Source organism: Malaclemys terrapin, chromosome 13, assembly GCF_027887155.1.
Source record: "Malaclemys terrapin pileata isolate rMalTer1 chromosome 13, rMalTer1.hap1, whole genome shotgun sequence".
Taxonomy (NCBI): domain Eukaryota; kingdom Metazoa; phylum Chordata; order Testudines; family Emydidae; genus Malaclemys; species Malaclemys terrapin.
Genome location: NC_071517.1, coordinates 26,870,631 through 26,885,273, shown reverse-complemented (window position 1 = coordinate 26,885,273; position 14,643 = coordinate 26,870,631). Strand labels below are relative to the sequence as shown.

At 49.9% G+C, this 14,643-nt stretch overlaps 1 protein-coding gene across 2 annotated transcripts in view; it reads left to right on the top strand.

Annotated features, from left to right (window-relative positions):
• DHRS7C (dehydrogenase/reductase 7C) overlaps window positions 1–14,643 on the top strand; it is a 52,185-nt gene that overhangs the window by 19,865 nt on the left and 17,677 nt on the right. For both annotated transcript variants that reach the window (XM_054047380.1, XM_054047379.1), the window contains exons 3-4: window positions 160–272; window positions 545–755. In XM_054047380.1, the coding sequence (XP_053903355.1) occupies window positions 160–272; window positions 545–755 (324 nt within the window). The remainder of the gene's footprint in view (window positions 1–159; window positions 273–544; window positions 756–14,643) is intronic.

Sequence of the window (14,643 nt, the reverse complement as noted above, 5' to 3'; positions counted from 1 at the left end):
GGGTTTTATGTTTCGTCGTTATTTTTTATTGTTTGCTTTTCCAAAATTAATGAAGTTTGAAAAAAACATTCAATTTCATCAACAGCAGAATAATCATTTCAAAGTGAAATTACTCCAACTGACTTGTTACTGTTCCTTATTAATATATTTATTTTCCAGAATGCTCTCGAGTCTTTCACTCTGGAGGAGCGAGGTTAGTGTTGTGTGGAAAGACATGGGAGAAGTTAGAAGCCTTGTATAATGCTTTAATCAGTGTGGCAGACCCCAGTGTGGTAAGTATGTCCTCTCCTTGCTTTGTGCCTTGTCAAAGTGTACAGAAATGGAGGGAAAATATTAATGATCTGGTGCTTGGCACAGTTTTTACATACAAATGAATCTAGGAGAGTGGGTAAAAAGGAAAAACAATATTCTCAAAATGATGGTGAGAGCACTTTCTTCGCATATGACAGTAAATACACTTTAAAACAGAGCAGACACAGTCTCCTTTCATGTAACCTTGTATGTCTGAAATAACAAAATACTATTTCCTTTTTTAAAAAAAAAGACATTTACACCAAAGCTTGTACTTCTGGATCTCTCAGACATAAACTGCATTCAAGATGTAGCTAAAGAAATATTGGATTGCTATGGATGTGTGGATATACTGATCAACAATGCTAGTATGAAGGTGAAAGGACCAGTGCAGAGTATCTCATTGGAACTCGATAAAAAGATTATGGATGCCAACTATTTTGGACCTATAACACTAACAAAAGGTATTCTGATTTTTTTCTTCTTTTGAAAGTGCTATTTAAAGATTGGGTGCCAAGTCATTGTGTCATGTTATGGTATGGCTTGGGTCAAATTTTGCTTTCAGCTCCAGCAGTATAAATCAGAAGAATCTCTACTGAAAATCAGTGGTGTGAAATTGGAGCAAGTGAGAACAGAATCAGGCCCCCTGAGTTTGAAGAGAAGAGTGTTTATCAACAATAAGTGATATCATGGCCCCATTTTCAAAACACCCAGGTGTATGTTTGCAGTGACCCCTTTAGGCATGTGCTTTTGCTCTGCTGTAAAGACATCAACTGTCATAAATCAGTAAGGAGTGCATGCAGCCAGGCTAAAACTTAGCCATGACAAGAGTGCATCCAGCACATAATTGTGTACAAATTTGGCACTTAGGGCTCGATCATGCAAGGTGCTGAGCACTCTGGTCCTGATGCAGCAAAGCACTTGTGCACATCCTTAACTTTTAGCATGTGAGTTGTCCCATTGACTTCACTGCGGCTACCCATATGGTTAAAGTTAAGCACATGTTTAAGTGTTTTAGTGGACTGGGGTGAGAGCACCATAAAGGATCGAGCCCTTAGGGCAGAGGGATTTTGTAAAGGTACCTCAGAGTGCCAGATATTTTGCTGCTTTCTGTTTCTCCCACCTTTCTCCTCCTTCCCTCCCTCATTCTTTGTCTGCTGTCCCAAGAGCAACCAAAGTATCATTCAGATGCTCTTGGTTCTACCCTGTTCCTCTTTCTCATCATCCCAGGCAAAGCATCTCGAGACTGCTATCAGCTCTATTGCAGGGAGGACACCTCTAGAACTGCCAGTCACTTGCTCACGTTCATTTTTAACTTTTTAACATTTTTCACTCTTAAGGAAAAAACAGTCTGGTTTTCCTCAGCCCAGCCATCAGACAATGTATGCTTGAAAGTGTGTTCTCCAAAACACTAAGCTGTTGTATACGCCCCTGGGAAGGCTGCGAGCTGGAGTCAGGCTCTGGCAGAGGCTGCAGAAGGATCTCTCAATTGCCAGATCTCTTCATGTGAAAGAGATGGGAGGAAAATAGTGGGTCTCAAAATTACACTAAATAGAAAAGAAGATCCCAGCTACACCATAGCCATCAGTGCCAGGGGCAGAGGCTCAGGCAACCCAGCCATGGCAGAGAGCCATTGGAGTGGGGACTTGAACATGACCCTCCCAAGGGAGTGTTCGAACCACTGGACTATAGAGTCAACCTCTCACTTCCTTGCTGTCTATCTGACCCAATGAATATTGAATTATTTTATACAAAGTGGAACAGCTTAAACAGGAGAGATATGGATCTGGGTCCTAAACCCTACGCCTTTCTTCTACATTTCACTGAGGGCTAGCTTAACTAGCACCCTGCTCAGCTTGCTGGGTTCTAAGGATCCCTTTCTTAGGCACCTAACTCTCTCCATACAAGGCATAGGGAGCTTGGGCAACTAACTCAGGGCTGTGAATTCCACTGGGCACTAGAGTGCCTAGGATTTAGGCTTTGCAACACCCAAATCCCCTTTGTGAATCTAGTCCTTAGTTTCTGTGTACTTTGGTTCCCCATCGGTAAAAAAGGATACTAGCACTTTCCTACCTTGTGTGGGCATTGTGAGAATAAATATATTAAAAATTGTAAGTGTGACGGGATCCCCAGGTGCAGCCTGGGACTGTGAGACCGCTATGCCCCCTTAACTCTCTCCAACCTGGACTCTTTCTCACAATGCCTTGCTAGTGACCAGCAACAACACCTCCAGGAGTTGCTATCACTCAGCACAACAGCATGTGGAGCCCCACACCCAGCTAGATTGCATGAATGCTCCCAGAGCCACTCATGAATCACACAGAGAAAGGCACCAGCCAAATCCCCCCAGCTCTCAGCACTTTACCCCAGGAATATACCATCTTGCACTGCTCAAGGTGGACAGTGCAAATTTATTAATTGGTTCACCACTTCATTGATGGAAAGTGGATATACCCCAGCCTTTGTAAACCTGAGCAGTTTTGCCACACACTTCATACAAACTAACTGGTAAAGATAAACAGTTAAACAAATTTATTGACTACAAAAGATAAATTTTAAGTGATATTAAATGATAGGCAAAAAGTCAGCGTTAGTTACCAAAATAAAATATAACCACGCAGACTTAAATTCTCAACCCTACTAGACTGGGCAACATCTAGATTAAGCAGTTTTTCTCACCCCACTGGATATTGCAGTCCTTAATATACAGGTTTGTCCCTTGAACCTGGGCCAATCTCCTCTGTTGGAATCTTGTCTTCTTCTGAGTGTCTTTGTTGCTTGCAGCATAGGTGGGGGCAGAAGAAAGGCGAAGCATGGGCCTGCTCTGTTCTGTTTTATAGCCTCAGTCCCATGTGCTTACATTGCCACTCAGAGAGCGCTGAAGGGAAACCGCTGTTGTGTGTTCACACTGTCAGTTGCCTGTGCAATAGCATGTTCACACTTGTGGAACTTGCATCAATATTCAGAATAATGCACTCTGGACAACTATCCCAGAAAGCATCTCTTCTTCTTTTGCCACTAAGAGTTGTGGGAAGGCAGAGGGGGTTGTGGGGCATCCTGGGTCCTGTCCCAATGCCCTATGATGCATTGTTTCACATCCCAGCAATCCCTGTGCTTCCGTCCGCATTTGACGCCATCTTTCAACAGTTTTTGTACTGTGCACTCTGCCTCTTCGGGATGCAGGAATGGATCCCGCACTGTTGACCAATATGCTGCTTGCTCTGACTAACACGTCACGAGTGGCAGTGGAGTTATTCCTTAAACTACAAAGGCAAGAGGAGTGTGACATTGATCTCGCCACTCGTAGTAGCTACGACACAAGATTGCTTGTGGCATTCATGGAGGTGCTGACCACAGTGGAACGCTGCTTTTGGGCTCGGGAAACAAGCACTGAGTAGTGGGATCACTTCGTCATGCACATCTGGGATGATGAGCAGTGGCTGCAGAACTTTCGGATGAGGAAAGCCACATTCATGGGACTATGTGATGAGCTCGCCCCAGCCCTGCGGACATGAGAATGAGAGCTGCCCTGTCACTGGAGAAGTGTGTAGCAATTGCACAGTGGAAGTAGCTACTCCAGACAGCTACTGATCAGTCACTAACAAGCCTGGAGTGGGAAAGTCGACTGTTGGACTCGTGTTGATGGAAGTGTGCAGGGCCATTAATCGGATCCTGCTCCGTAAGACCATGACTCTGCACAATGTGCGTGACATTGTGGATGGCTTTGCGCAAATGGGCTTCCCTAACTGCGGAGGGGCGATAGATGGTACGCATATTCCAATTCTGGCACTAAACCACCTAGCCACCAAGTACATTAATTCAGAAGGGGTATTTCTCAATGGTTCTCCAGGCGCTTGTGGATCAACATCGGCGTTTCATGGACATTAACACAGGCTGGTCCGGAAAGGTGCATGATGCATGCATCTTTCGGAACACTGGCCTGTTCAGGAAGCTGCAAGCAGGGACTTTCTTCCCGGACCTGAAGATCACCGCAGGGGAAGTCGAAATGCCCATTGTGATCCTGGGAGACCCTGCCTACCCCTTAATGCCGGGTCTTATGAAGCCATACATGGGTAACCTTGACAGCAGCAAGGAGTGTGTCAACAACAGGCTGAGCAAGTGCAGAATGACTGTTGAGTGTGCTTTTAGCTGTTTAAAGGCCCACTGGCACTGCCTATATGGGAGGCTGGACCTGGCTGATGACAATATTCCTATGCTTATAGCCGCATGCTGTATGCTCCATAATATTTGTGAAGGGAAGGGTGAAAGCTTCACTCAGGGCTGGACCGCTGAGGCTCAGCACCTGGAGGTTGAATTTGAACAGCTAGAGACAAGGGCTATTAGAGGGGTGCAGCACAGGGCCATAAGGATCAGGAATGCCTTGAGGCAGCAATTTGAAGCTGAAAGCCACTAATATTTGTTGCTATGCTCAGGAGCGCAGTGCTTGTAATGCTAGGAGGTGATTGGGATTGGGGTGGATGATGAACTGTGATGGTTTAATAAAATTGCCTGTTGCTTTTCAGGGCTCTGTTTGCTTTCAGTTAATGGAATAAAGATTGCTTTTAAACCAAAACAATTCTTTTATTAAAAAACAATAACCGGAGGAAATAGACAAACAAAAAACACATCAGCACTGTGGGGGATGGGGAAAGGGAGGGTCCCAGGAAGGGGTGGGGTCCTGGGACAGTTAAAGATTTGTGTATGTCCAGGTATCATATGCAACCTTGTCCTTTGGAGTACAGTGCAGTGGGTACTGTTCTTCAGCAGAGCTAAACTGCAGAGGGATGGGTGTTGAATGCAGTGGGTACTGGGAGTCCGCAGGGCTGGACTGTAACAAGGCAGGAGTGGAATGCAGCGGTTACAGACTGGAGCCAGGAGATTGACAAGAGTGTGTTGGTGGTGTCTGGGCGGTGCATGGGAAAGAGTTTTGCAACAGCAGCTGCAGGAGAGGGTGGGCGCAGAACTGTTTGATTTGCAGAGCTAGTAGCACCTTGAGTGTGTCTGCTTGGCCTTCATAACGTTTAAAAGCCGCTCCGTGGCTTCATTCTGGCGCGCCATGTTCTCCTTTCGGTTCCTCTTCTCACTGTCCAGCCACTCCTTCAATTCTTGTTTTTTGGTGGCAGAGTGCATCATGACATCACTTATAAAGTCCTCCTTTCTCAGCTGCTTTCTAATTCTGCACAGCCATTCAGCTGGTGATAACAAAGAGGGAGGCTGGACTCCCAAGGCCATATCTGTGAAGCCAAAATGCAACAGAAGCAGTATTGTTTGCAACACACAGATCACTGATTCAGTGATTTAAAACACAGCCACTATTCACATACCTGTCACTAACTGGCTGACCCCAGGCAAGCACATATGAGCCACATGACCCCCAAAATGGTGAGTTATCTCAGGGGCAGGGGAAATCACTCTTCTGAGATCCTGCTGTACACTGGGCACGTGGCTCTTGGGGAGAGCCAGCACTGTGGGGGGGGGGGGGGGGGGCCTTATAATCATTACTGTGCCCACATTTTCCACAGGCTGTGTTCATTATGGAAGATATCTCGCTGCTGAGAGTGAGCAGGGAATCAAGGGAGGGTCTTCTCCAAGACTGCAGCTTCTGCCCTGGCCCTTATGCGGCTTGCCTGAGTGCAGCAATGGTCCCTCCCCAGTGACAGCAGAGTGGCACAGAAAAGTTACCCTTAATGGCGCAAGATACAAAGCAGCTCTGCCAAAGAACCAGATTGCAGGAGCAGATTGCTCAGTATCTCCATGAGAGTTTCCATGAGGTAGATTCCCGTGAAGTAGGGAGTCAATCAATACCCTGTTCCACCGCTCAGACAAGGCATGTGGTGGTACACGCATCACACAGACACAAGCCTGCTTTCTGCAACCCTCCTGCCCCCAACAACTCGCTTCAGTGATTTCCAAAATCAAAGCCACTTACCAGGATCCTCCTCTCCTGTTTGCACTTCACCAAGCTCCGACCACTGTGACTGGCTAGCCTCCTCTGGGGTAAAGATGAGCTCCTGGCTGCATGCATCTCTGACCTCTGAGTCATCCTCCGCTTCTGGGTCCGCCTCCCCGTCCACATCCTCATCCAAGATTTCCTCCTCCTGGCTCGGTCCACTCGACTGGCACGCAAGCCACCAAATGTTCGCAGTGGAGGTGGGGTCACCACCAGTGGCGTAGCCAGCTTCTAAGAGGAGGGGGAGCAAACATAAAAAAGGTGCCCCCCTTTGGCTCCTCCTCTGGCCACGCCCTCCTTGGCTCCCCCCCCTCCATGGCTCCTCCAGCCCTGCCGTGCCACCCCCGCGGCTCCCCCCCGCTCCTCCGGCCATGGCTGCCGGCTGCCATGCTGCGCCCCCCGGCTCCTCCAGCCGCGCCCACCGTCCCCCCACGGCTGCCGACCACCAGCCTGTGACCCCCCCCACACACACACCCCTCCGCTCCTCCGGCCACGGCAGCCGGCTGCGCTGTGGGCCGCATGCTGCGCTCCAGGCTGGAGCATCTGTTGGCTTTGTGGTGTGGGCAGCAGAACAGCGCAAGGGTCTCATCAGTAGCTAGTACAGATGCCTGGCTGGTGAGGCTTGCGCACATGCTCAGAGTCCATCTAATCCCAAGATCTGGGGTAGGGACAGAATTTCCCCTCAGGTCAGCTTGGCAGTGTAATGGCTATGTTAAGCTGCGCCCCCCCCCACGCTCCTCCGGCCACGCGCCCACCGCCCCCCCATGGCTGCTGGCTGCTCTGAGGGCGGCCAGCCTGCGCGTCCCCCCCCGCCCCCCGCTCCTCCAGCCGTGTGCCTGCCGCCCCCCCCCATGGCTGCCGGCCACATGCTGCGGGCGGCCAGCTAGCCAGCCTGAGCCCCCCCTCGCTCCTCCGGACGCCTTTGGAAAGGCGCAGCTTTTGGCAAATTTGCTGAGGGGAAGCAGCCGCTGCACCCTGCTAGCTACGCTACTGGTCACCACCAACTATCGTGTCCAGTTCTTTGTGGAACCAGCAGTTCATGGGCAAAGCACTGGAGCGGCAGTTTGCCTCCCATGCCTTGTGGTAGGCGTTCCGCAGCTCCTTCACTTTGACCCTGCACTGCAGTGTGTCCCGGTCATGGCCCCTTTCTGTCATGCAACATGAAATCTGTTTGTAGGTATCATAATTCCTACTGCTGGAGTGCAGCTGAGACTGGACAGCCTCCTCTCCTCAAATACTGATGAGGTCCAGTAGCTCGGCATTGCTCCAAATGGGGGATTGCCTGGTGCATGGAGCAGGCATGTCACCTGGAAAGATGTGCTGAGACCACTGAATGCGTCACTGAGCAAACAGGAAGGGGACTTTCAAAATTCCCAAGGAATTTAAGGGGTGGGGCTCACGGTTGGTCACCTGAGGGCAGGGCTGTAGAGTTCAAACCAATGATCAGAGAGGCGAGAACAGGAATTGTGGGTTACCTCCCAGAGGCCAATTGCAGTGTTGTAATCGACCAGGGTGTCTATACTGGCACCGCGATGCTGTAGCCCTGGTGCAGAAAGCTGAACCCCTCTCGTTGGGATGGCTTTTTTACAGCACTGCAACTGTGCAGTTTCTGCACACTAAGTGGCTTGGCAGTGTGTACACCTCAGGAGTTACAGCACAGAAAGCTGCTTTACTGTACAGAAACTTGCCAGTGTAGACAAGGCCTGAGTCTCCAGGCAAGGTTGATCAACTCCCCTGGTATGGCCTCATGCAGGTGAGTCACTGAATTGTAGCTCCCTTTCTGGACAATGGCTGTTGATGGGTTGTTTCACACCCCACCCGGGCGTGGGTTACTTTCCTTGCTGTTGCCTCTGGGGAGCTAATATCTGGCTGTCAAGTATCAGGGGGTAGCCGTGTTAGTCTGTATCTACAAAAACAACAAGGAGTCTGGTGGCACCTTAAAGACTAACAGATTTATTTGGGCATAAGCTTTTGTGAGTAAAAACCTCACTTCTTCGGATGCATTAGTGGATGCTACCAGCACTCCCAGCTATCTTCGAGACACCACCGACTTCCTGAGGAAACTACAATGCATTGATGTTCCTCCTGAAAACACCATCCTGGCCACCATGGATGTAGAAGCACTTTACACCAATATTCCACATGAGGATGGACTACAAGCTGTCAGGAACAGTATCCCTGATGAGGCCACAGCAAGCCTGGTGGCTGAGCTTTGTGACTTTGTCCTCACCCACAACCACTTCAGATTTGGGGACAACTTATACCTTCAAGTCAGTGGCACTGCTATGGGTACTCGCATGGCCCCACAGTATGCCAACATTTTTATGGCTGACTTACCGGTAGAACAACGCTTCCTCAGCTCTCGTCCCCTAATGCCCCTCCTCTACTTGTGCTATATTGATGACATCTTCATCATATGGACCCACGGAAAGGAGGCCCTTGAAGAATTCCACCTGGACTTCAACAATTTCCACCCCACCATCAACCTCAGCCTGAACCAGTCCACACAAGAGATCCACTTCCTGGACACTACAATACAAATAATTGATGGTCACATAAACACCACCCTATACCGGAAACCTACTGACCGCTATACGTACCTACATGCCTCCAGCTTCCATCCAAGACACATCACACGATCCATTGTCTACAGCCAAGCCCTAAGATACAACCGAATTTGCTCCAACCCCTCAGACAGAGACAAACACCTACAAGATCTTTATCAAGCATTCGTAAAACTACAATACCCACCTGGGGAAGTGAGGAAACAGATTGACAGAGCAAGACGGGTACCCAGAAATCACCTACTGCAGGACAGGCCCAACAAGGACAATAACAGAACACCACTGGCCATCACATACAGCCCCCAGCTAAAACCTCTCCAGCGCATTATCCACGATCTACAACCTATCCTAGAAAATGATCCCTCACTCTCACAGACCTTGGGAGGCAGGCCAGTCCTCGCTTACAGACAACCCCCCAACCTGAAGCAAATACTCACCAGCAACTACACACCACACCACAGAAACATCAACCCAGGAACCTATCCCTGTAGCAAACCTCGTTGCCTACTCTGTCCCCATATCTACTCTGGAAACAGCATCACAGGACCCAACCACATCAGCCACACCATCAGGGGCTCATTCACCTGCACATCCACTAATGTCATATATGCCATCATGTGCCAGCAATGCCCCTCTGCCATGTACATTGGCCAAACCGGACAGTCCCTTCGCAAAAGAATAAATGGACACAAATCGGACATCAGGAATGGTAACATACATAAGCCAGTAAGTGAACACTTCAATCTCCCTGGTCATTCTATTACAGATTTAAAAGTCACTATCATTGAACAAAAAAACTTCAGAAACAGACTTCAAAGAGAAACAGCAGAACTAAAATTCATTTGCAAATTCAACACCATTAATCTGGGCTTGAATAGGGACTGGGAGTGGCTGGCTCACTACAGAAGCAGCTTTTCCTCTCCTGGAATTGACACCTCCTCATCTATTATTGGGAGTGGACTACATCCACCCTGATTGAATTGGCTCTGTCAACACTGGTTCTCCACTTGTGAAGTAACTCCCTGCTCTCCATGTGTCAGTATATAATGCCTGCATCTGTAACTTTCACTCTATGCATCCGAAGAAGTGAGGTTTTTACTCACGAAAGCTTATGCCCAAATAAATCTGTTAGTCTTTAAGGTGCCACCAGACTCCTTGTTGTTTTAATATCTGGCTGATTCCCCAATTTACAGCATGTTTTAGTGACAACCATACAACAAAATTCTCATAACTTCATATTCATTAATGATATACATATATGGATAGAAAAATGACTTTCAGCAGATCATAACCTTCCCCTGATACCTTACAAGGCATGCTTTATATATAATATCACAATTATATAAAAATGAGGAATATGGGGGTTCCAGGATGCTCCCCCAAGGTATAGAATGTCTCAGTGAGGTGCTCAGTAACTATGATAATGGAGGCCAGATAAGAACCTAAGACAGATAAATATCCTACATCTGAAATTCTGTAAACAAATACGTCAAGTGTACAGGAATTCCACCAATGATCGATGCTAATCAACATACAGAAAAGAACATACAAATTCTGGCGCTATCTCATCCTAAGCAGCAAGTGATCCTGTAATATCCTGTCCCTTTAAATGTTCAGGGGCTCTGTGCTCCCCCCTCCACAGGGCAAAGACTCACTTTAGTGTTAGTTTCTTATACCCATGACCGTCTCTACCTCCCGTATGGGTGATAGACCCTCACCGCTTATCGACTGTTTCCTGATCCCGCCCACCGGTTACCCACCCCTCATTGGGGATATTGCAGTCTGTATATATGATGTGTGCTGCCCAGCCCCAAAACACCAACATACCCCTATACTCTGTATGTTACCCCCAATGACCAATAACTAACGCTTCAAATTTTCTGTATCGTTTATTTTTTCTAAATATTCTTTAGTTTCAATTTTGCAGCCAGAACCATAAAGCCAGCACAGCCCACAGCTGTGCATCCATCAGCTCTCCCTGCATCTGACTGTCTATTTCCTTCTCTGCTGGATCTAGAAATAGAACATTGGCAAGTAGTAGTTGCCAACTTTCTACTTGCACAAAACCCTTGCCCCACCCCTACTCCGCCCCTCCTCTGAGGCCCTGCCCATTCTCTGAGGCCCTGGTCCCACTCACTCCATCCCCCCTCCCTATGTCATTTGCTCTCACTCACTCGCTCATTTTCAGTGGGCTGGCTCAGGGGGTTGGGGTGTGGGTTCTGGGGTGGGGCCAGAAATGAGGGGTTCAGGGTGCAGGAGGGGGCTCTGGTCTGGGGTAGGGAGTTGGAGTGCGGAGTGGTGAGGGCTCTGGCTGGGAGTGCGGGCTCTGGTGTGGGGTCAGGGATGAGGGATTTGGGGTGCAGGAGGGTACTGTGGGCTTGGGCAGGGGGTTGGGGCTGGGATGTGTGTAAGGGCTCAGGCTGGGGGTGCAGACTCTGGGGTGGGGTTGGGGATGAAGGGTTTGGGGTGTGGGAGGGTGCTCCAGGCTGGGACCAAGGAGTTTGGTGGGTGGGAGGGAGATCAGGGCTGGAACAGGGGGTTTGGGTGCGTGGGGGGGGGTGAGGACTCCAGCTGGGGGTTTGGGCTGGTGATGTGAGGTTTGGGGTGAAGGAGGGTGCTCCGGGCTAGGATCGAGGGGTTCGGAGGGCGGAAGGGGGCTCCTAGCTGGGTCAGGGGGTTGGGGCACAGCTGCCAACTTTCAGGCGGCAAATAAACACCCAGATTTTCACAATAAGCCAAAAACCAAGCTAATCCCATTTCAAAACAAGCCAATCTCTAAGAACCCCAACACTCTATGTGACTAGATCCCCCTGGTGCTCAGTCTGGGACTGTGGTGGGCCCGCTGTGCACCCCGACTCTCTCCTCCTCTAGCCCCTGCTTGTACCTTGCCCCTGCTTGCTGGGAGCCGATCAAAAAAAAGAAGCAATGAGCTACAAGCCAAACAAGCAACAAGTTACAATCCAAAAACTAGCCAACAAGCAACTCACAAGCCAATTAAGCCAAAAACAAGCCCAATTTCTGCGTTTTTTTCACTGGTTTGGCATTTCTGGCTTGGGGTGCAGGAGGGGGTAAGAGGTGCAGGCTCCGGGCAGCGCTTACCTCCAGGCTCCTACGTGGAGGAGTGGCCAGACGGCTATGCGTGCTGCCCCGTCCGCAGGTGCTGCCCGGCAGCTCCCATTGGCCGTGGTTCCTAAAAAATTGGAGCTGCAGAGCCGAGCCAGCACTTGGGGTGGGGGCAGCGTGTGGAGCCCCCTAGCTTCCCCTACACATAGGAGCCAGATGGGGGACATGCTGCTGCTTCCGGGAGTTGGGCAGAGCCATGGCAGGCAGGCAGCCTGCCTTAGCCCCGCTGCACCGCCGATTGGACTTTTAACGGCCTGGTCAGCAGTGCTGACCGGAACAGCCAGGATCCCTTTTCAACCAGGTGTTCTGGTTGAAAACTGGACACCTGGCAACCATAGCAACTAGGAATTTATATCCCAATTGTGTTCAGTGCTGCTTCTGCCTGACCTGATACTATAAAAAAAAGGGGTTAAGTTCACCTAGAGGCACACATCTACCAATATGATATATGCCATCATGTGCCAGCAATGCCCCTCTGCCATGTACATTGGCCAAACCGGACAGTCTCTACGCAAAAGAATTAATGGACACAAATCTGACATCAGGAATCAAAATACTCAAAAACCAGTGGGAGAACACTTTAACCTGTCTGGTCATTCAGTGACAGACCTGCGGGTGGCTATATTACAACAGAAAAACTTCAAAAACAGACTCCAACGACAGACTGCTGAGCTAGAATTGATATGCAAACTAGACACAATCAACTCCGGTTTGAATAAGGACTGGGAATGGCTGAGCCATTACAAACATTGATTCTATCTCCCCTTGTAAGTATGCTCACACTTCTTATCAAACTGTCTGTACTGGGCTATCTTGATTATCACTTCAAAAGTTTTTTTTCTCTTAATTAATTGGCCTCTCAGAGTTGGTAAGACAACTCCCACCTGTTTATGCTCTCTGTATGTGTGTATATATATCTCCTCAATATATGTTCCATTCTATATGCATCCGAAGAAGTGGGCTGTAGTCCACGAAAGCTTATGCTCTAATAAATTTGTTAGTCTCTAAGGTGCCACAAGTACTCCTGTTCTTCTTTTTGCGGATACAGACTAACACGGCTGCTACTCTGAAACCTGTCATAGAGGCATAAGGTGACAGACTGCTGTTTTTGCTCCTGGACAGCATGAACCAGCCAGCCAGAGGGGGGAAGTAGGAAAATCAAGATCAAACATAACATAAAAGTACTACTAGGGTTACCACACGTCCGGATTTTCCCAGACATGTCTGGCTTTTTGGTCCTCAAATCCCCGTCCGGGAGGAAATTCCAAAAAGCCAGGCATGTCCGGGAAAATAGGGAGGGGTCGTGGGGCTTGGATCCGGGTTGGAGCCACTGGGGCCGGAGCTGGAGCCGCTGGGGCCGGCGGTGCTTGGCCGCCGGCCGGCGCCGCTCAGCCAGGGCCGGGCAGGAGCTGCTCGGCCGGAACCGGGGCCCGAGCCGGGTTAGAGCCGCTGGGACCGGGGCTGGGGGTGCTTGGCCAGCGCCGCTCGCCCAGGGCCGGGGCCGGGCCAGAGCCGCTCGACCAGAACCGGGATTGGGGGTGCTCGGCCGCTCAGCTGGCGCCGGAGCCCCGGGGCCCGAGCCGAGCTGGAGTCGCCGGGCTGGGGCCGGGGCAGGCCGGAGCCGCTCGGCCGGAACCGGGGTCCGCGCCCCAGGGCCTGAGCCAAGCCGGGCTGGAGACACCGGGGCCAGAGCCGCTCGGCCAGGGGGGCCAGACTGGGCCGCGCCTCCTCCCCACCACCCCAGCCCCAGCCTCAGCCCCAGCTTACCTGCTGCCTGCCTGTTTCAGGCTTCCCACAAACATTTCATTCGTGGGAAGCAGGGGAGGGGGAGGAGCAGGGGGGAGGAGCGTTCAGGGGAGGGGGCGGAGTTGGGACGGGGACTTTGGGGAAGGGGCGGAGTTGGGGTGGGGGCGGGGAAGGGGCAGAGTTGGGACAGGGCCGGGGTCCCATGGAGTGTCCTCTTTTTGTTTTTTTAAAATATGGTAACCCTAGTACTACAGTTACTGCTGGGACTGTTCAAACAAGATAGCTAAGTGGAAGCAAGCAGCCACCTTGACTGACCTCATGCAAGCAGGCAAACAGCTTAGCTTGCACTGAGGGTCTATAGCCAGCAGAGGGAGCCCAAGTATAGCCAAAGGAGCATGCAAGCACACAGCCAATAGAGGATGATCCAGCTCACACAGTTCAGGGGAAAAAAATCCCTATGGAAAAGGGGTGAAGTCCAACAAGGGAACAGAGAAATGGCACCTTTTGTGGGCAATGTTAGTGAGTTTGATGAAAACTTCAAATTATGGGTGGTATAACTTGAAATTTTTGAGCAATCTGTAACCTGCAACTCCATTCCAGAAGGACAGAGTTTCAACCTGGCTGACAGTGACAAGTCCAAAGGCATACGAACTGCTGCATGACCTATAATCTCCAGCTGTACCTGGAACTGCCACGGACAGTGCAATTACTCCAGCAACACAGGAACATTTTTGTCCTACCCCGTTGATGATAGCAGGATGATATCAGTTCCATCAGCAACATGAGGGAAGTGGAGAATGAGTAGCACAGTTTGTTGCTGCTTCAAGGAAGTTATCAGAGTATTGTCAGTTTGGACAAACATTAACTGATACCCTGTGTGACCAATTAGTCTCTGGATTATATAGGTCTGGAGAAAGGTACTGATTTTATCAATGTTTATGTTCAAGAAGGCCATGTGAACTAGAAGTT